At 48.8% G+C, this 26,787-nt stretch overlaps 1 protein-coding gene across 3 annotated transcripts in view; it reads left to right on the forward strand.

Moving 5' to 3' along the window:
* Positions 1–26,787, forward strand: part of BTBD8 (BTB domain containing 8) — a 2,362,893-nt gene that overhangs the window by 1,409,682 nt on the left and 926,424 nt on the right. For all 3 annotated transcript variants that reach the window (XM_069641787.1, XM_069641786.1, XM_069641785.1), the window contains exon 12: positions 16,201–16,330. In XM_069641787.1, the coding sequence (XP_069497888.1) occupies positions 16,201–16,330 (130 nt within the window). The remainder of the gene's footprint in view (positions 1–16,200; positions 16,331–26,787) is intronic.

Raw genomic sequence — 26,787 nt, forward strand, 5'->3', positions numbered from 1 at the left:
CCACCAAGAAGCAATTGACCTTTGTGTACCTAATAATAGTACTCTACCCATAGTTTCAAAAGAATTGAAAAAGAAAACGTTGATTTAGGATAGAGATGCACATTTTAGTAAAGTAGCTCATAGGAAAAGTTCTGCAAACAAGGGATCCAACCAGGTAAACCTAGATCTTATTTCACTAAATCGTGTACTCATGAAGCGAGGCGTTTCATTAGCTATCTGCGCCTTAATATTTTACCTACTTTATACTACATAGGAGCATGGAACAAAACTAATAAAGATGAGAGATTGTGTCGCCTTTGTACGAGGACAAGAGAGACCTGTAGACACCTCCTCGCCAACTGTGAAGCATTTACAGAAAAATATACGCTCAGCTATGGTAGATATGTATGTTCAAATAGAGGCTATGAAACTGATCAATTTTGATATGATATGATATGGCATTTATAACATGCCTATACACAAGTGTTTCAAGGCGTGACATGGCAAGGGAGGGGAAACAGAGGGAAGACAGACAATGATCCTACTAGGCCAGGTGACATTGAGATCGCGCAAGTGCAGGGGAGGGGGAAAGGGGAAAAATGCAGGGGGAAAGGGCTGGGGCCAGTGCAGTACATAGGATAACAATAAAATAAATAAAGACAATAAATAAAAGTGTGGCCAGCTGGTGGCAAGTGCAATGGTAAGAGCAGTTCTCCAGCATGGGGTCTGGCATGGATTCACATGCTCATGGATCTTCCCCGTCGTCAGGCTGGGAATCCTCGGTAAAGAAAAAATCAGTATCATTTTCGTTTCTGATCTGTCTTTCTTAGTAGTAACCAATCACTGGTCTCTGGGTCATACTGCCCCCAGCCAATGACTGCCCTCTCCCTAAGCCCCGCCCCCTGGCAGCCATCCTCAGATTTTTACTGCACGTTCAAGTGTTGGGAGTCCTCGTGCTATAGCTCTCGAGCTTTTACTGCGTTTTGTGTTTTTTCAAGGAGTTTTATCTTATTTTTTCAGTCAATCGAGCCTCAAGCTCCACTGTTTCTACTTCCGATCAATGGTGACCCGTTTCGGAATTTTCTATGCCCCTCAAGGGCGATGATTTCATCGAGTTACGCTTCTTGGAGGATTTCAGAAGATCTGAGGCCTACCTCGTGGACATGGCCCAGGACAAGGGAAGCTTGACAGCCGGATCCAAGCTGTTCAGGAACTGCCCTGGATGCAGATTACAGAATGTTTTCAAGGAGGATGAGCATTCGAGATGTCTCTACTACCTTCACGAAGACAAGACGCACATGGATGTTAGGTAGAAACCTGTGCAGTTCCCTTAGGGACCACTGCAAAAGGCTTAAAACTACAGGTGTTGGCAGTAAACCCAATTGGTAGCAGTCTGTACCACCCAGATTTACCTGGTAGCTGTGGCTGAGCAGCCAGACTTCTCTCAAGAAGAGTTAGACAGTATATAGAGTATACAAGATAGGTACCAAAATACAATAGCACAAGCAAAAACTGACCAGAGCTTTGGTATCAAAGTATATAATTATTTATTTAAAGACACACTTAGAAACACTCCAGCACTATTATTGTAAGCAAGTTCAAAGCACAGTCACTATTAATATATATACATCCCTTATTCCTTATTAGACAGGTCTTCGTTAACACCACTTATTTTCAGGCAGAGGTGAGCACTTAACTAAAGATGACACTCCAATAAGTTATCAAAAAAGGGAGGGAAAAGGCAGAAATTAGAAAAGCACACAACACAATACTAGAAGCACCCAGCAAGGCAGGAAAGTCAAAGTCTACTTGTGAGCAAATAGTTCAGAGGCCAGGCTCCCTCTTAGAGAGAGTAGAACACCAATGCGCCCAGGATCACACAGTTTAAAAGGCTTGAAAAGTCTTGCAGAGAGTTCAAAAAGGAATAAGTTCAGCTCAGAAAAGTTCAGTTAGCCAGCCTAGGGCCAACCCAAGTGGTAAGTTGAGGATTTAAGAGACACTCCACACAGACCGTGGCAAGGCAGGCCAGGCGGACACAGTACCTTGAAAGTGGGGAGAATCCTCCAGCGGGGACAGTTGTTCCTGGCAGTGGGTGCAAGTCGCGGTGTCGTCCAGAGGAAGAGAAGATCTCGACGTGGAGGAAAGCTGAAGGTCGTTGCACTGCCAGGGAAGAAACCAGCCACGGATTCCTCCGGTTAAAAGGTACTACCCTTTTATTCGCGGTAGTGGTAAAACGTGGTATCCTGGTTGCCGGGGTGCTTGGCACAGGCAAGGTGGCCACGAGATGATCCGGGAAGGCGAACAGGCGGGCAAACTGGTTATCCCCACCAGTCAAAGGAAGAAGACTCTTCGGGATGAAGATCTTCTCTGTCGTTGGAAGAAGTGGTGAGTCGGTTCAGCAGGGCTCCACCGGTGGTGTCGTCGTTGCAGGTCAGCTCAGCTTCTCCCTCTTTGGATTCTTTGGTCCTGTGGCGACGTCTGAAGTTCCAGTCCCCAAAGCCCTGGTTTTATGCAGAAAACCCCCATTCATCAGTCGACCACGGCGGCTGACCACTGGGCCAATCACACAAGAGTGCGACTTGAGTTGCCGAGGCAACTCAGTTCAGGGTGCCTAAACCCCCCTCCCACACATCCTGTAGACCCAGACAGAGTGGCACCACTTTTGGAGGTTTCTTTGTAGAAGCCTGCCAAAAAGTGGAACAAAGGGCTCGACTTGGGTTGGAGTTACAGAGGCGAACACAAACACCATTTTAAAACCGAGTCCTGGCAGAAAGACCCAACCGGGGAATAAATATTAAATAAACAACCCGGCGGTATCTTTAACATTGCACCAAAAAGTGATGCGTTTAAAATGAATGGGAAAATCCCATAGTAAATATTCTTAAGGAATATTTTGCGTGGTAACCACTGCCACCAGCCAGAAACTCGACGAGGGGGGACTGCACAGTGCCCCCTCGAAAAACAGACCCAGGGGCAACCTAATTACCCCTAGCAGTACTTCCACAATATGATGGTTTGTACTGGTTCTGTTCCCAATGTAAGACTAGTAAAGTCAATGGTGACTTTACATGCCGTGGGAGACAGTAGTCAGTCCCAGGGTATGGAGTCTGTTTGGGGGTCACTATGACACCCCTGTGTTACTGCACTGAGGGTGCTGTGTAACACACTTACCAAAAACCACATGAAACCCTATGGAGTAAAAGACCCCATAGCCCATAAAACACATTACAAAGTCAAAGGATATCTCAAATCATGTTTAAGAGTGGGAGAAAAAGAGTCGGACTCTTACCAGGAGGAAAAAATAAACCCCAAAAATCCAGCAAAGCTGCTGGGGGACTCACTAGGTTTGGGAAATTAGCCTTAACAGAGAATTCTCCCTAACAGTGGAAAAGGACTGTGCGTTTTGCAAGAACCTGTCAGAACGGACTATGAGGGATCGTCGGACCCGCCTCGCCAGCTGGCTAGAGAAGGGCCCAGCAGGTGAGAAGAAGAAGAGGTCTGAGCGCTCTTCTAAGTCCTGTGAGGGCACCCCGGCAACGGGGGCCCAACAGAAGGCAAAGCACCGTGAGTCTGTGGGCACCGGGAGCGCCGAAGGGTCGGGCTCCTCGGCTGCCAGGCAGGGCGCATTTTCACCGACGCCATCAACCACGAGCCAATGCTCTGGCTCGGGGAAGAGAAAATCCAAGAACCCGGCTAAGCTTCTGGAGAGGCCCCGGTCGATATCGAAGGGATCAGCCGAGGGGGAGCGAGGCGGTGACCCCTCCTCCAAGGAGAAGGCCTCAAGCGCGCCCAAGGAGGTGGTGAAGGCCTTGATTCACCCAGCAAAGGCCTCTATTGAGGGAGTCGCGGCGGCCCTGGTGAAGCCTGTGGAGGCTAACCCAGTGGAGGCGAGCTCAGGGCCCAGAGTTTCCCTGCCTCCACGGAGGGAATCTTCTTTTCAGCCCATCGAAAAGACCCCCATAAAAACCCTGGTGGAAAAAGAGGGGGGGTGGCCATCACGGACACAGATACAGCCTCTGAGGAGGAGCTGGTTGAAGTCGTGAAGGGCCTCAAAAAGAGGTTCGAGGAGGTCCGGTCACACGGGGGGAACCTGAGGAGGCGGACAAAGAGAGCGACAGTGGCGCCGAAGAGACTCCCGTGGAGGATGAGCAACCATCGCGCCTGTCGCAGCCAGTGCCCGAGCCTCAGGACAACTCGTTGGCCATCTTGATGGCAATCCAAACCTTATGCACGGAAATAAGGACGAGATTGCCCCTCACCCCAACAGACGACCCAGCAGAACCTGGCCCGTTGGGAAGCCCTACAAACAAGCGGAGGAGAGTTCACCCCCCCGCCTTTCCAGCCCTCGCGGCCCGCTCAGCCTTCATCTCCTTCCCCTGATCCTATGGATGACACGGGCACGGATACGGCCACGACGGGGACGGATGACGACGGTGGTGACGACGGGATGGGCCTTCCATCACCACTCCCTCGGGCCTCCCCGCCTGACGAAATTGGCTCCTTCCATGCCATGATTTCCAGGGCATCCGAGCTTTTTCAGCTCTGCCCTGAGGAACAGAAGAAGGAAGGTTTCCTCTATCAGCGGCGCGAGGCCAAGAGGAAGACGGTCCTCGCTGTACCATTGATTGACAATATCTGGGAGGAGGGACTTGCTCTCCTGAAGAACCCATCCACGACACCTGCCAAGAGGGATCGGTACGAGAAGAAGTACCGGGACCCCGATTCTGCCCCTTTGTGCCTTAGGGCACAGCCGATCCCGGATTCGGTCGTCTCGGCGGCAGCCAAGAACAAGGCGGCGGGGGCGTCATCCTCAACTTCGACCTCCTCAACTGACGGCGAGGGGAAGAAGCTGGACGCCATGGGACGAGGAGTCATCTCGTCTGCGGCGACCACAATTAAGGCGGCCAACGCCCTAGTGATTGTGGCCCGCTACGACAGGGAGCTGTGGTACAAGATCGCCCCCCTGCTGGACTTCCTACCAGAGGTCGGAGGCCCTGGAGATCCTGCAGGAAGGTGAGGTGGCGTCGGACCACGCCATAATGGTGGCCACGGATATCGCTGACACCGGATTCCGCCAGTTGGGCAACGGTGTTTGCCTTCGATGGCGGGGATGGCTCAAGGCAACTGATTTCCGCCCGGACGTGCAAACCAGAGTTTTGGACATGCCCTTCAACGGGAACAACCTATTTGGAAAAACAGTGGATGAGTCACTTCAGTCCATCAAGACCGACACGGAGACGGCTCGGGCCTTGGGAGTGTTGCAGCAACGACGGCCGCCCTTTCGGAATGCCGGAGGCAGACAGGGTGCCTCCAAGGGATCCGGCGGCGGCTCCTCGACGTGCCGCCAGGCGGCCTGCTCCTAGTTGCAGGAGGCCTACAGAGGACGTGGCATGTCAGGAGGATCTCGTCGTCGCCAAGGAGGCAAAGGCGGCAAGGCCGCCTCCAAGCAGGACTGAACCGGCCATAGCATCAGGCCCCCACCGGAGCACCCCGGTGGGAGGCCGGCTGGCGAAGTTCATCAGTGTGTGGGAGTCAATGTCCGCCGACCGTTGGATGCTGGATGCCCTGGCCCGCGGGCACACTCTCGAATTTCAAAAGAAGTGCCCCCGCATTCCTCCGGTGGCCAGGAAGGAAAATCACGTCCCTCAACTGCTGTTAGAAGGGCGATGCTCAAGGAGGGTGCCATCGAGCTCGTCCCGAAGAGGCTCCGGAGTATACTCAAGGTACTTCCTCGTCAGAAAGAAGACAGGCGGTTGGCCCCCCATCCTGGACCTGCAGCGGTTAACCATATACATCAAGGCACAAGTTCAGGATGGTCACTCTCCAGTCCATGCTGGGATAGCTGGAGGAGGGCGACGTCCTATCGTCGCTGGATTTGGAGGATGCTTACTTCCACATCCCCATTCTAAAAGGACACCGAATGTTTCTCAGATGAGTAGTCCAAGAGCGGCACTACCAATTCAAGGCCCTGCCATTCGGGCAGAAATCGGCACCCAGGGTGTTTACCAAGTGCCTCGCTCCAGTGGCGACGCGGCTGCGCCTGCGGGGGATCCGCGTCTACCCCTACCTGGACGATTGGCTTTCCCATGCAAGGACAAGAGAACTTGCAGTCGAACACACAGCAGAGACCGTCCAACTTCTCACGGATCTGAGATTCTCCAACTACTCGAAATCCCACCTGGTCCCGTCGCAGGTCGCACTGTTTCTGGGAGCCAAGCTCGATACAGTGGCACGATTGGCCTCGCCGTCGGAGGAAAGGACGAAGGCCATCTTGGGTAAGGTGCAGCGCCTGCTGGCCACGGGCGTGGCCAGGGTGAGATCCATCAAGTCCCTGCTTGGAATGATGTCCTCATGCATCTACCTGGTGCGCCTGTGCAGGCTGCGGATGCGTCCTCTACAAGAGTTCCTCGACGCTCGTTGGATACAAGCGACGGGCAGCTTCAAAGACAGGATCCCGCTCAACGAGGCTTTCCGCCAAGCGATTCGATGGTGGGGCACCCGCGCGCATCTCGCGGCGGGCAAGGACTTTCAGACCCCGGTACATCAGGAGACGCTGACGACAGACGCTTCCCTGGAGGGATGGGGAGCACACACCGGAGATCTGCACGCGAGAGGCCTTTGGCTCCCGGAGGAGAGGTCACTCCACATCAACATCCTGAAACTCCGAGCAGTGTTCTGGGCCCTCAGGTCGTTTCTCCCGTTCCTCAAGGGCAAGGTTGTGAGGATCTTCACCGACAACACCACCACAATGTTCTACATCCGGAAGCAGGGAGGCACCAGATCCCCAGCCCTGTCCAAGGAGGCCCAGGATCTGTGGCACTGGGCCGTCGCCCAGGGGATGTTTCTGGTGCCCTTCCATCTAGCAGGAACAAAGAACGTCATCGCCGAGTCACTCAACAGGGAGCTGTGCTCGTGCCACGAGTGGGAGCTGCGTCAGGATCAAGTGGATCGACTTTTCCAACAATGGGGCACACCACAGATCGACCTATTTGCGACGGCGACGAAGTCCAAGTGCCAGAGGTTCGCCAGCAGGTTTCCCCAGCCGAGGAGCATGGCCGATGCTTTCTCATTCCCCTGGGACGACCTGTTCCTGTATGCGTTCCCTCCGTTGCCGTTGTTGCTCCGGCTCATCAACCAACTCAAGAGGTCCCGGTGCAGGATGAGCCTTGTCGCACTGGCGTGGCCAAGACAGATCTGGTTCCCGGACCTACTGGACTTGTCAGCATCCCCCCCAGTCAGACTGTCAACGGATGCAGATCTTCTCTCCAGAGAAGGAGCCATCCTCCATCACGACACAGAGTTGCTGAACTTGCAGGCTTGGCTCCTGCAGCACTAGAGTTTGGTGGGTATGATATCCCGGCGGACTGCAAGGAGGTGCTTCCAAAGGCCAGGGCGTCCTCAACTCTGAAGTGCTACGGACACAGATGTCCAGCAGGGGCACACCAGACAGGAATGCCGTAGTAGCAGCGATTGCTCTGGTCGAATGGGCTCTCAGACGGCCGGGCAACGGTCGGTTTGCCAACTGATGACAGTGCATGATGCAGCCGGAGAGCCATCTGGAAATGGAAGCCTTCGAGAGGGCCTTCCCTTGATTCACAGGTCCAAAGTTCACAAAAAGCGGTGATGTCTTCCGAAAACTCTTTGTGCGGTCCACGTAGAACTTCAGCGCTCTAGCTACATCCAGCGAGTGCAAAGTCCTCTCGGCCGGCAACGAAGGCGATGGGAAGAAAACTGGAAACTCCAAGGGCTTGTTGAGGTGGAAGTCCGACGGCACCTTGGGCATGAAGGAGGGGTGCATCCTCAGCACCACCCTCGTCCCGTGGAAAGTCAAGTATGGAGGCTTGCGGGATAAGGCCTGGATCTCTCCCACTTGTGCGGAGGTGATGGCCACAAGGAACGCTGTTTTCCATGACAGAAATTTCAACGGTACCGAATGCAGAGGCTCGAATGGTGGCCCCATGAGCCTGGTCAACACCACGTTGAGCTCCCACGCTGGGGCCGGAGCCTTCACCGGCGGTAACGATCGGAACAGTCCCTTCATAAATTCCTTCACCAGGCGATGAGACCACAGGGATGACCGTCCCGTAGTTCTGGTGTAACGGGAGATCGCTGCAAGATGGATCTTGATGGAAGCGTGAGCTAGCCCCGCCTTGGCTAGTGACAGCAGGTACGGCAGCACTTGAGGGGCCGTAAATCGCAGAGGGTTAATCTTCTGTGCACGGCACCAGACAGAGAACCTCTTCCACTTGTGCCCGTAGCACTTCAGAGTTGAGGACGCCCTGGCCTTTGCAAGCACCTCCTTGCAGTCCGCCGGGATATCGTACCCTCCAAACTCTAGTGCTGCAGGCTCTTCACTTGGTCATACTGCCACTTTACGTGCTACCAAATCTGAGGATGGCTGCCAGGGCGGGGCTTAGGGAGAGGGCAGTCATTGGTTGGAGGTAGTATGACCCAGAGACCAGTGATTGGTTACTACTAAAAATATACAGATCAGAAACGAAACTGATACTGATTTTTTTCTTTACTGAGGATTCCCAGCCTGACGACAGGGAATATTCATGACCATGTGAATCCATGCCAGACCCCTGCTGGAGAACAACAGTTACAGGTAAGTAACTTGTTCCAAATCAGGGGTCAAGTGCTAGTGGGGGCTGTAGGGATACAGAACAGTCCCTAAGTGCAGAGGTTGCCAGGGGACAGTGCAGGTGTGCAAATGGCAGTGGCTGAGAGACCTGGGCCCGAGATCAGAGGGTAACCAGGTAACCATTGCAGTTTCAGATACAGTCAGGAGATTAGCATGGGAGAGGATGAGAGAAAGCAGAAGCAAAGAGGAAGGTCTTGAGGTGCTTCCGGAACCGGAGATGGTTCTCCTCAAGTTTCAGAGAGGCAGGGAGGCTGTTCCAGAGGGAGGCCCCAGCAGAAGAAAGAGCTTTACCACCAACTCGCTGCTTGGAGAAGCGTCTGACCCTGAGGGAGTTGGAGGCCGAGGAACAAAGAGCTTGGGAGGGAAGATATTTAGGAAGAGAGAGTTGGAGGTATTGAGGTCTCAGGCCCCAGAAGGCCTTGTAGACCATGCAGAGGGTTTTGAACTTAATCCTGGCCGCCACTGGGAGCCAGTGCAGAGATTTCAGTCCTGGAGAGATAAGATCCCTGGGGTTGAGGCCAAGGACCAGTCTCGCAGTCCTATTCTGGGTGTGATGCAGAGGGCGGAGAGTAGAGGCAGGCAGATTTAGGAAGAGGCTGTTGCAGTAGTCCAGCCTAGAGAGAACCAGAGCTCTGGAGTACTCTTCAAGGAGGAGAATCGTTAGTTATTACCATAGCCGCCCTCCATGTATGGAAGGAAATAATGGAATTATGGGAACATTTTAAAATGCAGTGATTTAGGATTTTTATATCTATAAATAAATGAGTACACTCTTGGTATTGATTTAGTATGAGAATTAAAAGAAAGCCTCTATTCGAAGGGATTGTGTCCTCCGACGTATTCCTTATCTTAGATAGAAATCCTTCAGCTTTTGCTGGCCTCGGAAAATTTTTTCGCCAGAGGGCGCTGCGCGTCGATGATCGCCGAGTCGATGACCCTCGACGGCCTCCGTGCCGACGTCGACGTCATCCTGCCTATAAAGGCCGCGCGCAGCGTCCGTTGCTCAGTTCCGTTTTTCCGCGCTTCGTTGTGCCTCGGAACACCGTTGCTCAGTTCTCGTCAGATAACGTATATAATATTTAACCTCGATATCGATGGCATCCTCCTCCGACCCGACGACCCCTCGGTCCGGTTTCAAAAAGTGCCGAGACTGCGGGAAGAAAATGTCGTTGACGGACCCTCACAGGGTCTGTTTGTGGTGCCTGGGAATCACGCACCAGAGTTCGGAGTGTGAGGAATGCCTTTCCATGACGGCGAAAGCCTTGAAGGAGCGTAGGGGGAAGCTCGAGAGAGGTAGGTCAACTTTAACTTCCTCGAAAGCTTCTTCGGTAGAGTCGAGACGTTCGTCTCCTCACCATAAAAAACACTCTCGATCTAGATCACGAAGTGGCTCCCACCACTCGTCGACATCGAGACACTCGAAGAAGAGACGTAGGAGATCCCCTTCGTCATCTTCGTCGAGTTCTCCTGAGAGAGTTCATTGCCCCACAAAACGCAGCTCGCAAGCTGAGTGGGAGGAATTCAGGAAAAAGATGCTAAGCGTCTTCGAGAAAGCGGCCTCGTCCCCCTCGAAGACAGCTGAGGGTGATACCCCGGGTAAAAAACCCAAAAAATCTAAACGCCGCGAGTCGCAGTACCCGGCGGAAAAGTCAACCCGAAAGCGCCTCGAGCCATCGGGAGATAAAGCATCATCGACGCCATCGTCGAAAACTCCTTCGAAACAGAGGTCGGCGCCATCGACGCCGTTGTCGAAGGATTCATCGGCGCATCAGTCGATCGAGTCGACGCCGACGTCGACGCCGATATCGACGCCGGTGAAGGAAAGAACCACGGCTACTCCACAGCCAACGGTTAAACAAAAGACCTCCGACTCGACGCCGAGAACGTCGACGTCGTTCTCGAGCAGGACTCCGATCCTTTCGAGTTCCTCGAGGCCTAGTACACATTTCTCGACGCTTTTCACGGCGCCTTCGAGTACTTTCACGTCGGTGTCGACGACATCGACGCTTTCAAGGCCTGTGATGATGGCTCCTTCTGCATTGGAAATGGGGTTTATACCATTCCAAAAACCAAAGTATCCCCCTTTAACCTCGATTTTTGAGGAAAGGGAGGATTCAGACCAAGATATTGATTTACAGAGGACCACATCACCAGAGCCAGAGACTTTCGCCTCTGAGGAAAGAGGATTAAAAAATCTTCAGGATGCACTTCAGGAAGCTAGTGGCTTGGACACTTCTCCTGAAGCAGAATTTATCAAACCAGACCCAGGAGAACATGCGGAGACTCCATATAGAGCTCTGATGTCTAGAATCATAGAATTTATGGGTTGGTCTGCACCTTCTCCTGCCTTTCAGCAGGATGACCTCACTGACATACTGGACAAGGGCCCACAGGAGGATCCTGTGGTTCCATTTCACTCTGCTCTACAGAGAAGGATTTTGACACAAAATACAGGGTGGCTAGTTCTGACCCTGAATATTTGTCAAAACACCCTACTCCTGAGAGCTTAGTTGTACAGGCTGCAACCTCATCAGGCAGCACATCTGCATACCCCACTGCTCCGCAGGATAGGGATGACAAAAAGTATGATGCCATGGCTAAGAAGGTTTTTTCTGCCTGTAGCATGGCGTTAAAGTCTATTAACGTGACCTGTACGCTCGCTAGGTTCAGCCACACCCTTTGGGAGTGCGCTTCATCAGCGGCTGACTGCCTCCAAGAAGGAGAGGAAAGGGACGCATTTTTAAACATCATCAGGGATGGTAAAGATGCGATGTGCGAGACCCTACAAACTGGCCTAGATTCTGCTGACAGTATCAGCAGGGCCATGGCGGCAAGTACCACAATCCGCAGGCATGCGTGGTTGAGGAAGTCTGGTTTTGCCTCTGACGTGCAGACCAGGCTTTTGAATATGCCCTTTGACGGTTCTACCCTCTTTGGAAAGAAGGCGGATGACAGTTTGGAGAAACTGCAAACGTCCAAGGCAGCAGCCAAGTCATTGGGAGCTGCTATCCGTCAGAATACCTTTCGTCCTTCGGGATCATCGTGGAGAGGACGGTCCTTTCGTTACTATTCCTCATATGGAAAGGGCAGAGGACGACCGGCTCAAAGAGGCCAAGGAAGATTTACCCGTGGTGGACGGGGTAGGGGAAAGAAAGCCGCACCCGCAGGAGCAGGAGCCACTTTACCTTCGGCAACTGCATCAGCCGCTTCAAAACCACTCTGAGGTCTCCCCTCACAGAACACCAGTAGGGGGCAGGTTAACTCACCATCTGACGGAATGGCAGGCTATTACGTCAGATGCTTGGGCTCTGGAGACAGTGGCCCAAGGTTACTGCCTGCCCTTCCTACATATCCCTCAGAGTCATCCACCGGGGAACAACCCTTTGAAGCTTCCAGATCCGCTCCTCTTGCAGGAGGTTTTAGACCTGCTAGAGAAAGGTGCCATAGAACTGGTACCTGTAGCGGAAAGGAACAAGGGTTGGTACTCCCCCTACTTCATAATACCGAAGAAGGACGGAGGACTGAGACCCATCTTAGACTTACGGGAATTGAACAAATTCCTCCGAAAGGACAAGTTCAAGATGGTGACTCTCTCTCAGATCCTTCAGGCCCTCCAGCTTCAGGACTGGTTGGTATCTCTAGACCTCCAGGACGCTTATTTCCATGTGCCGATCCATCCCAGGCACAGGAGATACCTGAGGTTCGCAATTGGCAGCTCTCATTATCAATTTCGAGTTCTGCCATTTGGGCTAACCTCCGCCCCGAGGGTCTTTACCAAGCTAATGTCGGTTGTGGCTGCAAGTCTAAGGAGGGAAGGGATTCACGTCTACCCTTACCTAGACGATTGGTTGATCAGAGCTGTATCTTCGGAACAGGCTCAGAGACAACTAGATTATGTTTGCCACTTCCTTCACAAGCTGGGCTTCTCCCTCAATTTAAAGAAGTCACAGATGATACCATCACAGAGACTCCAATTCATTGGAGCAGTCCTGGACACTTCCCTGGGAAGAGCCTTGCCACCAGAGGTGAGGGCTCGAGATATTCTGCAGATGGTCATCAGATTTCAGAATGCCCAATATCTCCCAGCCTACGACTTTCTGAGGTTGCTAGGCCTCATGGCATCCTGCATATTCCTCGTGCCGGAGGCTCGCCTGAGAATGAGATCCCTCCAGTGGGCACTGAGAACTCAGTGGTCACAGTTCTCAGGAAGGATGACAGATCTCCTTCGGATCCCGGTCAAAGTAGCCCGAGACCTTCAGTGGTGGGCCTGTCGGGAGAACATCCTGAAAGGAGAAATGTTTTGGCAACCATGGCCGGAGATAACAGTAGTCACGGATGCCTCACTCACGGGGTGGGGAGCTCACGCCAACGACTTGACCATCAGCGGTCGTTGGTCTCCATCGGAGTCCAGACTACATATCAACCTGTTGGAGCTGAGAGCCATCAGACTAGCGCTGAAGGCTTTTCTGCCGTCTGTACGGGGAAGAAACGTCCTAATAATGACGGACAATACAGTGGCCATGCACTACCTCAACAAAAGAGGAGGCGTAGGCTCACTACCACTGTGCAGAGAGGCGATGCAGCTCTGGTTTTGGGCAATTCAGGAAGGAATCTCTCTATCGGCAATTCACCTAGCCGGAGAGAAGAACTTGACAGCGGACGCTCTGAGCAGGCAGAGCACAGTCTCTCACGAGTGGGAGATAGCTCAGGAAGTCCTTCAAGAGATCTTCGCCCTTTGGGGAACCCCTCAAGTGGATCTGTTCGCCACCAGTATCAACAGGAAGTGCGACAGATTTTGCTCAAGGGAATTTCCCCCGAGAGGAGCTCTAGGAGATGCGTTCGTAGTGGACTGGGAGTTCCCACTTCTGTACGCGTTCCCTCCGGTCCCTGTCATTCCTCAAATGATCAGGAGGTTGAGAAGGTTTCGGAAGACCATGATCCTAATTGCCCCGGATTGGGCCAGGAGAACGTGGTACCCGGACCTTCTAGACATGTCCATCTGCCCTCCAATTCGACTGCCATACAGAGAGGATCTTCTCTCGCAGAAGGAAGGTCAGGTTCTCCATCCAGCCATCAAGACCCTCAACCTTCACGCTTGGTGTCTGAAAGGTTGAGGTACAAGGATTGGGACCTTCCGGATGATGTTATGGAGGTGTTGCTTTCGGCCAGAAGGCCGGCAACTAAAACTCTATACCGCTGCCGTTGGAACAAATTTTGCAGCTGGTGCAGAGAAAAGAATATTGAACCCTTTTCTTGTGGTACACCTATGGTGTTGTCATTCTTACTTTACCTGGCTAATTCAGGCCTACAGGTTGGCACAATTAAGGGCTATCTCGCAGCGCTATCAATCTTTAAGCGCACTGCAGAGGAGCCTTCATACTTCAAAATTCCATTGGTAATACAATACCTAAAAGGATTAACTAATGTTTATCCCCCGAAACCTTTTCAAGTTCCCTTATGGGATTTAAACCTAATTTTAAACTTCCTAAAGGGTGCCCCTTTTGAACCACTACACTCTTGTTCATTGAAGCTTCTCACCCTCAAAACTGTTTTGCTAATAGCATTGACATCTGCTAGAAGGGTTAGCGAGTTGCAAGCCTTATCGTGTAAACCTCCACATACAATCTTTTACAAGGACAAAGTTGTTCTTCAGGTGAAGCCTAACTTCCTCCCGAAGGTAGTCTCGGAGTTTCACATCACTCAGAAGATTATATTACCTTCTTTCTACCCTCCTCCTCATCCGGGGAAGGAGGAAGAGAGACTGCACAGGCTGGACCCTAAGCGAGCCTTGAGCTTTTATATCAGCAGATTGGCTAAGATCAGACAAGCAGACCAACTCTTTGTAGGTTATGCAGGACATAAGTTGGGCCTTCCAATAACAAAACAAACCATCTCCAGATGGATTATTTTAGCCATTCTGGAGTGCTACAAATTGGCAGGAAAGGAGCCTCCTCAAAATCTAAGGGCTCATTCTACCAGGGGTATCGCAACATCCTCAGCCCTTCAAAGAGGGGTGCCAATTCGAGATATATGTGCGGCTGCCACATGGTCGTCCGCACATACATTTACCAAATTCTATAGCCTGGATTCCTCCTCTAGTCAAGAAACTAGATTCGGCAAGGCTGTGTTACACTCTGTCCATTCTGGAAGGGTAACATAACTTTTATTACTCCCGCCTCCAGTCACAATACCACTGCTATGGGAGTCTATCTAAGATAAGGAATACGTCGGAGGACACAATCCCTTCGAAGAACTAGTTACTCTTACCTTGTAACGTTCTTTCGATGGGATGTTCCTCCGACGTATTCCTTATCGACCCTCCCATCCATCCCCGCAGTATGACTTCCTGTGGGTTTGCAGCCTATGCTCCTTCAAGGTGATTAGTCTAATCCAAAAACATTACTGGGGACTACAAAACGGAACTGAGCAACGGACGCTGCGCGCGGCCTTTATAGGCAGGATGACGTCGACGTCGGCACGGAGGCCGTCGAGGGTCATCGACTCGGCGATCATCGACGCGCAGCGCCCTCTGGCGAAAAAATTTTCCGAGGCCAGCAAAAGCTGAAGGATTTCTATCTAAGATAAGGAATACGTCGGAGGAACATCCCATCGAAAGAACGTTACAAGGTAAGAGTAACTAGTTCTTTTGTTCTATTCAATCGAAAAGTGATATTATTTGGAAGAAGGCTTTTCTTGTTTTATTTTAAAGTAGTTTCAAACGTCTTAATAGCCGATTTAGAGGAAATGGATTTAAAATGTATCAATTGTGGGGAAGGAAAATGATAAATGTAATGATTTACTTTGTATGGAAGGATGTAATTTATATTTGTAATGTTTTAAATGTATTGTAGTGCAAAAGGTTTTGTTTTGTCTTTAACCATAATGAAGAAAAAAAAGGAAGCAACCATAAAGTTTGTGCATCACTCCTCCTGCCGAATACGGATGCTGCACCTGACTGGCTAGGGGTCCATTCGCTATCCAAATAATAAATATACTTGTAGGATTATTACGAAACGCACAACAAAGCATTGTTTTCTTCAAATACTACGTCGTGTTTCAACCCAATTTGAGGTAGCAGCCCACGTGCAGCGGCACAAGCGTTTATTGCATTTAATCACGTTTGCACTGGGCACTATTCCAAACGTTAGATTAATTAAACTTCCGTTGTATACAAAAATGCGTGGAACGTGCTCCCGCAGTAAGGTTAGTGTATCGTTTTCTGTTATGGTGTTGGGGGGGGGGGAAATGTGAAATATTTGTCCAGATTTGACTATGAAATGGTAGCTCAATGTGGTGGGCGGTTGGAGGAGTGCTGCGAAGAAAGCGTGTGCGTGGAGTGTGGATGGCGTGACTGTGCTTGTAGGAGTGGTTTGCCTTCACACTGGTAGTGATATTGCCGTACAGAACAACAAACCTTTCTGCAGCACATCCGATAGTAGTAGCTCTAAGTGATGAGGGAACCTAAGTGATGACATCATTGATCTGGCTTAGGGAGTAAGTAGATTTTGACAGTAGTAATGACTGGTTGCTATGCCAACGTGGTTCTCACCAGCTGCTGATTTGTTACTTGAACACAGGCTTTTACGTGCAGCATCCAGGCTCTGCGTGATAAGCTGTGGATCTTCCTGGTTCAGTCTTTTTATGCTGTGAGGCACACGCAGGGGTGGAAACTGATGAGACCGGATGATCAGCAGAAAATACAAGCAGGTATGTGATCCGTCAGCGGCTACAGGCACTGTTAATGATCCCTATTAAAATCGTGTGGGCGTTGCACAAGTGTGTGGGATATAATGGCAAGGATTCTCTAAGAACGGTGCTGTGGATCTTAATGATGATTTTAATTATGCTGATACGCGTATATTTTCTAATCCGCTTCTAAAAAAATGTGTGTAGGATCGAATCATTTGTTCCAGAAAATCCTTTCATGATTTCGTTTCTTGTGTAAACAATGGATGGATATTTATTTTAATACACATTTCATATCAGGTGGAAATTCAGCGGCGAAGAGCCATTTTGGAGTCGGCTACTCTAAATTCTCTTTACGTTTCACGGGCTGTACGATTGTCCAATTTGAACTGTTCACAGATCCGATCTTTTGCAGGTCTATTTATGCTTACACGGTGTGCATCAAAACCTGTCGGTGTATGTTTTACAATCTTGTACTGGAGGTGGACTCCCTCCCGCCCCAAACGCCCCCCCCCCCGGGTTCTGCTGCAATGTTCCGGTATTCCGGGTCTTCTGCTGCTGTGCTGTGGTGGAGTGAGGGCGGGTTTGGGGGGGGGGGTGCGAGGAGTGAACAGCCCTTTCTTCTCGGCATAGCGCAAACGTTCGTTATGCCCTCCTACGTATGAACGCGTGCGGAACAGAATTCTGTAGGTGTGAGCCGAGGAGGCCCCGCCACTGCTTCGTTCACGCCATTGTTTCCACGAATTAACACGGAGCATTGTCAAACCTCCTTTGAGTGCAGTGGTCTTCAAGAGGGGGGTTTGGTTGCGAGCACAAAGCATAACACCGTGATTGATTAACCCTTGAAGACAACCCGAGGAGGAGCATGTTGCCATTGGAAACGAGGATTTGTTGATTGTATTGCTTAATTCGTAGATAATGTTAAAAATGTCCTCACGACTAGAATACTGTTCAAATATTTGTCAGCAGAAAATGCACAACCAGGAAGATTTGTTAAGAAAGACTATCTTTTTACTATGGTGTATTTGTTCCTGCGTGTTTATGTCTCTATCGTAACTTTTGGAACACCTAGTACCATTACTGTAAAGAAACACTTTGCAGCAGCAGCGTGCATTAACAGAGCATTTAGTTTTAAAAATCGTTTCCTTAATGTACGTAAGATTTATAACATGCGTTTCGTGGTTTCTTTTGACTTTTAGTGGTCTGGTATTGAAAATAAAAAAAGTCCTCTGATAAAGACTGCACGAGCTGAGACTTCAGTATATGTTTACCTAAGAAACGTGTTCATAGTGACATTGTAGTCGAGACATGAACTTGTGTTCATCTTTAGTGTGCGTATGAATTTACTGTGATGTTTGGTCTATGGAGAATGAGAATATGTGCACAGATTCTTTTTCTCCAAGAGTACACTTGTGAAATGTTGCAAGAAACACCGATCCACTTACCAACACAATATTTGGGGCCTTCAAAATCTTACCGGTTAATCTGATTCGCGGTGGGAAGAACCTGTTTATCAAATGTGAAATACAAACTTAAACTGTGATCCTTGCGTCGATTAGCAATCCCAATTTTCTGCATAACGATTCATGGAGGATACCTTATTTCTTCATATGTCGGCGTAGAGGGAAAAGGCTGCTTTGGTGGTCGTAGGCACTTAGTTTAGTGTCTCAATGTAGCAAGCCGCCTGGTGCAATAAGTCACATCAGATGACTGTTTGGGCTTGGCGCATTATTGGCTATTTGCTTAAAGAGACACAATTATTTGCACCACAACTTCGAATGTTGAAATGCCATGGTCTGGCTCCTACATCTGAGATCTGCTTATGTATAAAACGTGGCAGAAGTGCACAGGATTAATATCTGGATGCACTTCCTTTTGCAGATTAGACACGAGAACCCCTTATTCAGGTGGCCTGAGAAGCGTTGGCGCTCTCTGATCCCAATCCTGGGGATGGTCGAGCGAGGAAGGATCACCTGGGTAGGGGAGCCCGGGGTTATACTCTGGGGAATGCCCTAGGTGAGACACGGTATTACACCGGGGAAGAGGACGAGGATAACGAAGTCCCTGAGGCTTTTATAGGCTGTTCCAAATCAACCTCCCTTCCACCCAATGAATCTCCCTTACCAGAATCCAACAACCCCCTTGCATCTGGTAAATCTATTTGGAACCCAAACCCTGTTGCAGTGGGAAACTACATCTCCAAGAGTCCCTGTTTTCCTGTCGCCTAGCCGAGTACTCCCAGTCATTCTTCTCCCTGTCCCTCTGATTATTTTCTGAACTCCCAGTCTGCTTTGACAAAACACAACAGTTCCCACAATTCACCCTAATCATTTCACGACAGTAATCCCGGTCATGCCCTCAACAGACCTCCAAACTATTATTTTACCAATTTTTTCCCATTCATTTCACAAACCATACAATTCTCACCCTTTCGAGTTTACCAGCCACCCTAGGACAAGGGTTGATGAACTAGGAAGTAGACAGAATCACCACGGGAATAACAAGGGTTATAATTCCTTATGAAAGCCCGCTAGGTTGTCCCAGTTTTGAGGCCAGGCAAGATCAGGCAATCAACCTTGATCACACACCTGACTTCCCTTCCCTTTCCCCATAGGGATAAAAGGCGGAGCACGAAAGCACACTGGGAGCAAGACCAAACGTACGAGGAAGGGCCTATTCCAGGAGGGCAGTTCAAACAGAGGAGAAAGGTGGCGAGACCTAAAAGGACGACGAGGGATTTGCCCTTTCCCTTTTCAGCCCAGACCTGCGGAGCCTCCAAGAAGGGAAATGTAAGACCAGGAATTGCAGCTGGCGAATGGTGCGAAGGATGTCAGCGGTACATGGGATCCTCCCTCACTGATAGCCAGGGGGGAGAAGCAGTTGCCATCATGGTACCGTCCTTGACTCCAGAGGCAAGAGATGCCAGCAGAGTTCGGCACAGCCGGTGAGTCGGAAGGAACTGATAATAGACCAGATTGTGTCGGGCTCAAGGTTGCGAAGAGCAACATTGTATGAAGAAAGAAGACTAAAGTACAAAGGTCTTTTTTTGAGCCAAATTGGTATTAGAGTAACAGTGGTCCGGTGTCATGTGGGCGCTCATTCGAAGGACTCTAACTGGTGCCCCGCTCCTGAACAAGGAGAATGTGTTGAATAAGGGGATCGAAGTGGTCCTGCAGCAGGTTATGCTGAATCCTGTGCATAGTCGAAAGTCTTACGTTGTAGAAACTACAAGTGCCAAGAGGCCTCAGGGGAGGCTGGCATGAGGTGTGAGTGGTCATACGAGGGTTAAGCCAAACCCCCTTGTACAGTCTAAAGTCTTTGGCACGTAGTGGAAGCAAAGAGAACTATGTAATGGGGCAAGTGTGAACCCGAATGAGGGGTTCCTGCAAATTGGGGTAAAACAGTAACCCATTCAAATTCTTTGTGATGATAGAACTGTGCGAAACCTCACTGGGGGCTTAAGGGAAAGCCTGACTGGAGGGCTAAGACCCGAATTTAGGTAAAGGAAGAACCTAAGCGGTCTGGAAGAACTTTGTTTTGGAAACTGCGTTAAAAAGGCAATGTGAACCCGACAGAGTGATGCATGCGAATTATGGTGAGCAGTAATACACCCGTGAACATTGTGATGACAAGTATGAACCTGTCCACAGTGAGTGGGTTGGTCTGATCGAGCCCGGCTGAGGGGGATCCAAGGATGAAGAGTAATCGCCCAACGTGAAGATTATCAGAAGAAACTTTTGTCATATCAGGCCCTCTGTAGCAATAGACTTTGCATGAAAGATACTTGGGCATAGAAGGTCCTGATATTGAGAAAAGGAACTCTAACCTTCTGCCAGAGAAGCCCAAGAGTGTGCTGTGCTCAAGAGTCCCCGCCTTGTCCCATGCTAAAAACGTGGGGAAGGGAGACCCCGCCCAGAACATCCTGACTTATCATTTAGTGAAAACTTCTTTCTTTTCTTGTGAACATTATCCCACACTCTTTTGTAGCAGAGTGGTAAGAATTTGCAATAGTGTTTTTTGTATAGGCCCTGTTTATTTGACTAGACTCCACTAGGACTGTATTATTATTATTTGATGGTCGTAGCTTGCTCCCATCTTAGATTTAGGTTTAGGATTAGGCGTTTATCTCACCCATTTTTATAGTTTAATAAACACCATTGGACTGTGATCCCTTGTTTCTGTCTTACTTTGATATCATGCCTTCCTTACAGCTGACATATGCAGAAGTAAGATATCCTCCATGAATAGTTATGCAGCAAATTGGGATTGCCAATCAACACAAGTATCACAGTTTAGTTTGTATTTTACATTTGATATACAGGTTCTTCCCATCCCGAATCAAATCAACCGTAAGCTTGTGAAGGCCCTAAATATTGCATTGGTATATGGATCAGTGTTTCTTGCAACAGAGAGAGATTATTACTTGGAACAGTCATTTTGAATATTGCAGCTCTACAAGCTAAGGACAACAGTAATGTATTTAAATCATTGATATGGGATTCCAGGTATTTTAAAATGAAATGGAGGTGTACTTAAGATCAAATATCGATTATCTGTTGGTGCTAACTATTGCTGCATGTTCGGGCATCACTTAAACTGCCCTAGGAGTGCACACATTTTTGCTGTTATGGTGAGTGGAAGCATTCCAAATATAGACCCAATTAAGTCAGCATAATTGTCAAAGTGTTAAATATCTGCTACCAGTGGCTCTAAGTCATTCACATAAATACCCGCCCGGTTTAGAGGTTAGAATTCAGCAGTCCACCTCCTGTGGGACAGCAGTGTAGAAGCGGACCAGCTGAGCTGCTTGGGGTTCAACACCTACAAGTGGGAGTTGCACACAGACTCCTTGTTGCCCCTGTTCCAGTGTTGGCGGTTTGCGGACCTGGATTTGCTCGCACCCCCTCTGAATTACAAGTGCCCCCAGTTTGCTTCATGGGCAGAATGGGGTCGGGGTCTCTGGGAGATCCCTTCCAGATCTGTTGGCACGGCCACAGGTGTTATGCATTCCCACCCGCAAGTTTTGGTCTTCAGTGGGTTTGCTGCCTCATCCTGATTTCCCCCCACTGGCCTTCGAGACCCTGGTTTTCGGATCTGCTGAGGCTTCAATGAGCTCAATTTTCAGATGACAACTGGGACGTCATTCAGCAGGCTATGAGGCCCTCGAGTCGGTCCCAGTAGAAGAGTAAATGGACTAGGTTCTGCCGTTGGGCTTATGACAAGGTTCTGGATCCAGTCAACTGTCCTCTGGGTGACATACTGGCTTTTTCAGCACACCTGGCTCGTTCTGGAGTTATTGCTGCACTTATTTGGTGGCCATTGGGGCTTATAAAAAATCCCCATAACACATGTTTTCTGCAGCCATCCCAGTGATTACGGCCTATTTAATGGGTATGTCTAGGCTTTTTCCGCATCTACATAGGCCACACCCGGTCTCTGACCTCAATGTGGTTCTTGCAGCTTTGCAGTGCTAACCTTTCGCACTGACTGCCTCTGTGGACATCTGTTTGGTGACGCTAAAGACAGTTTTACCGATGGCTCTCAGCTCTGCACGCAGGGTTAGCGAGCTGCAGACATTGTCCTCGTACGAGCACTTCACCATGTTCCACAACAAGGTCATCTTGCGCACTCACCCAAACTTCTTTCCCAAGGTGGTCTCTCCTTTTCATCTGAATCAAGAAATGTGCCGGCCGTTGTTCGTCCCGAACCTGCAGTCGGAGGCAGAGAGGGTCCTGCATTCCTTGGCCCTCAAGAGGGTCCTCAGGTTTTATCTCTCTCAGACAAAATCCTTTGCAAAGTCTGAGGCATTGTTCATGACCTTTAGGGGCGCATCCTACTGGCATTTTTTAACATGTTCCTAGCTCGTCCGTGTGAGAGTCCAGTCCAGATTGTGGGAAAAACAGACTATACCTTTAATTTGTAGGAACCAACTACAAAAGCTCATCCCAGGCGCATAGCGCCGCTTGAGAGTCCAGTCTCACTCCAGTCAATTTCCAGGCTCGACTGGCTCCATTTCATAGACGGTAAGAACAAGGTTACAGACTGACTACCCCTCTCTCTAAAGTCTGACGACACACCAGATGCAGGTGCTGAAAAGGCTGATGTATCAATCAACAGCAATTGCCTCAAGGAAGAGACACTTTATAAACAGAGCCGTAATAATTGTATCAATAAATCTCTTTAATAGGTGTTGTTAAAAATATTTTGTAGAAAAAAGATAAATATATATACTAATCAGCTTTGTCATATCTCACTCATACCATTCATATCAGTGCAATCATTCTGTGACAGACGGGTGCGGAAATTAACAATTTCTTCACACATATTGGTTGTTATTAATATGGAAAGACAGTGAGAAAAAACACATTCAAATTTTCTATAGGTCGACATATGTTTCGGCCCCTTTCAGTAGTCCCATCGTTGTCTGCGGTGGTCTAAATAATCAGTGCTGGGCCATCTTCAGGACAGTTATAATTTAATACAAGCTTAACGTCTTCACCCTATTTCTGTGTGACAAGCCAAATCTAAAAACATAAATAAAACAAAATTTGCAATGTTAACGGTCTGTTCTCTTGTGGATGGTTTCAAGGTGATGGCTAGATATTTAGGCCAAAAAGAAGCACCTACCGGTGGCCGAAAAAAATTTTTTAGTCGTAGACCACGGAGATAGAATTTTGGGGGTATCTTCGGTATTCCCCTGCTTTATACCCCTAATAAAAGGAGAATAAAAAAACAACGGTGGTTATTACCTAGTGTTTAAATAGTTACAATAACTGGTTACTAAACATAACGTTTTGAAATGGCGTGGCAGAGCACACTTACAAGTGTCCCTTGGGCAGTGGGTGGAGCCTTAAAATTCTGTAGCTCCAATTCGTATCTTTGATAAGTTGCAAAAACGAGTGGCTTTCTTGAATACTCGACCTCGTGGTGTCTAATCAAAAAAGTAGAACAGACACAGGGAAATTCAGTAGAGAGCTTAACTGAAATCTATTACACGCGAACTGGCGTGATAGTGAGCTCAGAACATTATAGGTATGATTGCAACTGGGGCAACTTTGCCTTATATAAAGAGTGACCAATAATGACATAAAACGTGTATACTGTGCAATGTTATTAATCTAGGACATCGTACACGCATGGAGTAATGCTCGTAGCTCAATACGTGACTATGGGTAAAACGGTAACAAATGCCGAACAAATTTGATCGCTTGAAGGCAATGCTAGTCGGTGCATTAATGCTTAATGCTCTCACCTTTTTTGGATTGTTTTAGCGATATGGCGTTGTGGCTCCGGCGGCGTCTGCTCGCTTCTAAATGAATCGGAGTGGAAACAGGAGGAGGAGCTGGACATTTTTAAAGTCACGAGCCGCTCAGGAACAACGTGAGAGTCGGCTTATGCGGAACGTGTGTGAGCTGCCGCGGGTCCAGAGCCTATAGTGCTAAAAAGGCTTCAGTGAGTGCAGTGAATAGAGAGTGAATGTATAAAATGGGTCAAACTACTGATCTCACTGTAATAGAGAAACGGCCACAAAGTGGTCTAAATTACAACAACTTGACAGGATGTAAGTGACATGTCTAAGTGACGTTGGAGGCTGAGAGCTTTGTTATTCAGACCATCCAAGATGGAAATAACATAATTTCGTCTGAAGTGTACAATGTAGCGGGTAATAATATAAGAACAGATGTCTAGCCAACTCAAGTAGAAAGAAACTTGTGGTACGGGTTGGACATTAGTCGTGAAGTCTCAAATAGCAAAAAGAGCGAATGGATATGCCTAAGCTGTTTAGAGAAAGGCACTCCATTCGACGGCTATATTTAATCCATTTTGGACTGTTTTTAAATTATAAATCCATTTTTGTTCCGCTTGGGTCAGAATTTTGTCTTTGTTCCCATTGCGGCGAGAAGTTTTAATTACTTGAATGACACACCAGCGAAAGTCTGTACATTTGTGTTGTTTTTTAGAAAAATGGGCCACTAATGGTTTACTTTCAACTGCATTGCGGATGCAGGATTTGTGCTCATTAATCCGTTGGCGGACTGGTCGTTTAGTTTTGCCTATATATACCAGCTCGCATGGACATATAATGGCATAAACCACCCATGGTGTGAGGCAGTTAGTAAACTCTTTCAACTGAATGGTCTGGTGGCACAGGGTGATTTGTTTGAAAGTGGTGGTTTGAGCACACACTGAACAATGGCCACATTGGTAGTGGCCAATAAGAGGCGGAAGACCCCACAAGGATGATTGCGTGAATTTTTTGGGTATGACAGGTTGGTACGAGTGAACCAAGTTGTCTTTGATGTTCGGTTGTCTTTTAAAGGCAAACCTTGGAATCGAAGGAGTGAAATCTTCGGTATAAATCATCTTCCAGTGTTTGCGTATGATCTTTCTGTAGATGTTACTGATCGGACTAAAGGTGCTGACGCAGGTGATCTTGTCCTCTTGATGTCTTAGTGTGGGTTCTAACGTATTCGTGCGATTAGTGTATAACACATGTTTATATGCTCTTTGTATCGTTTTTTGAGGGTAACCTCTCTCTTTTAGTCTTGACTTGAGGCCTTTTGCATGTATTTTATATTGTTGTACATCGGTACAGTTTCTGCGGATATGCAAAAACTGACCATAGGGTAGGCCCTCTTTCAAGCTCAGGGGGTGAAAGCTTGTATAGTTTAACAAAGTGTTTCTATCAGTTGGTTTTCTATACAGAACTGTGCCAATGGAACCTCCTGTCATTTTCTGAATCTCTAAGTCTAGAAACGGTATTTTATTTAAGTCAGTGTGGATTGTAAACTGAATATAAGGATTCTGAAGATTCAGCCACTGGTGGAACAAGGCAAGTTGCTCTGAGGTGCCACTCCATATCAAAAAGATATCATCAATGTATCGTAGCCAGTTTTTAATGTGGTTTAGAAAAGGATTGTGGGAACTGTAGATGGAATGTTGTTCAAGATTATCCATGTACAGATTCGCCAGGTCAGGGGCAAAGGTGGCTCCCATACTTGTGCCTTTAAGTTGGTTAAAAAACCGGTCTTTATATAGAAAAAAATTCTCCGTAAGAGCTAGCCTTATGCATTCGACAATGAAAGCCGTCGGGACTTGTAATAGGGTGTCTGTGCGTCTCTCTAGATACTCAGCCATCACCTTGAGGCAATCGTCTTGTGGAATACTTGTGTATAGACTTACTACGTCTAAAGTAGCCAAGATGTCTGTAGGATGTAGATGAACATTTGTTAGGCAGAAACCTGTGCAGTTCCCTTGGGGAACACTGCAAAAGATTTAAGACTACAGGTAGAGCAGTAAACCCCTTTGGTAGCAGTCTGTACCACCCAGATTTACCTGGTAGCTGTGGCTGAGCAGTCAGACTTCTCTCAAGAAGAGTTAGGCAGTATGCAGAGTATACACAATATGTACCCAGACACAATAGCACAAGCAAACACTGACCAGAGCTTGGTTTCAAAAGTATATAGTTATTTATTAAACACACATAAGTTGAAAACACTCTAGCAAAGTATAGTAAACACTTCAAACACAGTTATAACGAAAGTAGATTCAATCCTTTCTCCTATCTAGACAACTCTAGGTTAACACCACTTCATTAAAACAGAGGTGAGTGCTTAACGTTAGATGACACTCTAGTAGTTTCCAAGAAAGGGAGAGAAAAAGCAGAAATGGGTTAAACACACCACTCTAAGATCCAGAACACTTGCAATAGGTTCAAAGAAGCACAGGTGAGCAAAAGTCACTAGGCAGGGCCCACTCTTAGAGTAGCCGGAGCGAAAATGTGCCCAAGATCACACTGTTATTAGGGATTCAAAGTCTTGCAAGGAGTTAGAAAGAGTTTAGAGTGGTTTAGAAAGTTTAGCCAGGGTGTCCCAGGCACTCCCAGGGTCGAAAGCCGGGGGCTAAATCTACCCCGTACAGTCGGTAGCAAGGGAAGCCAGGCGGAACACGGTACCTTAAGCGGAACGGATCCTCCAGCGGTGGCAGTTGTTCCAGGCAGTGGCAGCAAGGCTCGACGTCGGTCAGGGGAGAAGAAGTTCTCGCTGAAGAGCAGAAGAAGAAGGTCGTTGCACTGCCCGGGAAGAAACCAGCCGCGGAGTCCTCCGGTTAAAGGGTTGTACCGACTTTCGTGGTTTGAGGTAAAAGTGGTGGGGTTCCGGTTGCCGGGGTGCTTGGCACTGGCAAGGCGGCCACGAGATACCTCGAGAAGCGAAAAGAAGGCGAAAACTGGTTGTCCCCACCAGTAAAGGGAAGGAGCCACTCCGTTAAGAGTTCTCCTCGGTCGTCGGGAAAAGTGGTGAGACGGTTCAGCAGGGCTCCACCGGGTGGTGTCGTCGAAGCAGGTCGGCTCAGCTCTTCCCTCGTCGGATTCTTGGTCCTGTGGCGACTTCTGAAGTTCCAGTCCCCAAAGCCCTGCTTTTATGCAGCAAACCCCCATTCACCCAGCCTAGCTGTCACTCAAACATGCTAAGTGGTGA

This window comes from Ambystoma mexicanum, chromosome 1q (genome assembly GCF_040938575.1).
Source record: "Ambystoma mexicanum isolate Mex_15411 chromosome 1q, UKY_AmexF1_1, whole genome shotgun sequence".
Classification (NCBI taxonomy): Eukaryota; Metazoa; Chordata; class Amphibia; order Caudata; family Ambystomatidae; genus Ambystoma; species Ambystoma mexicanum.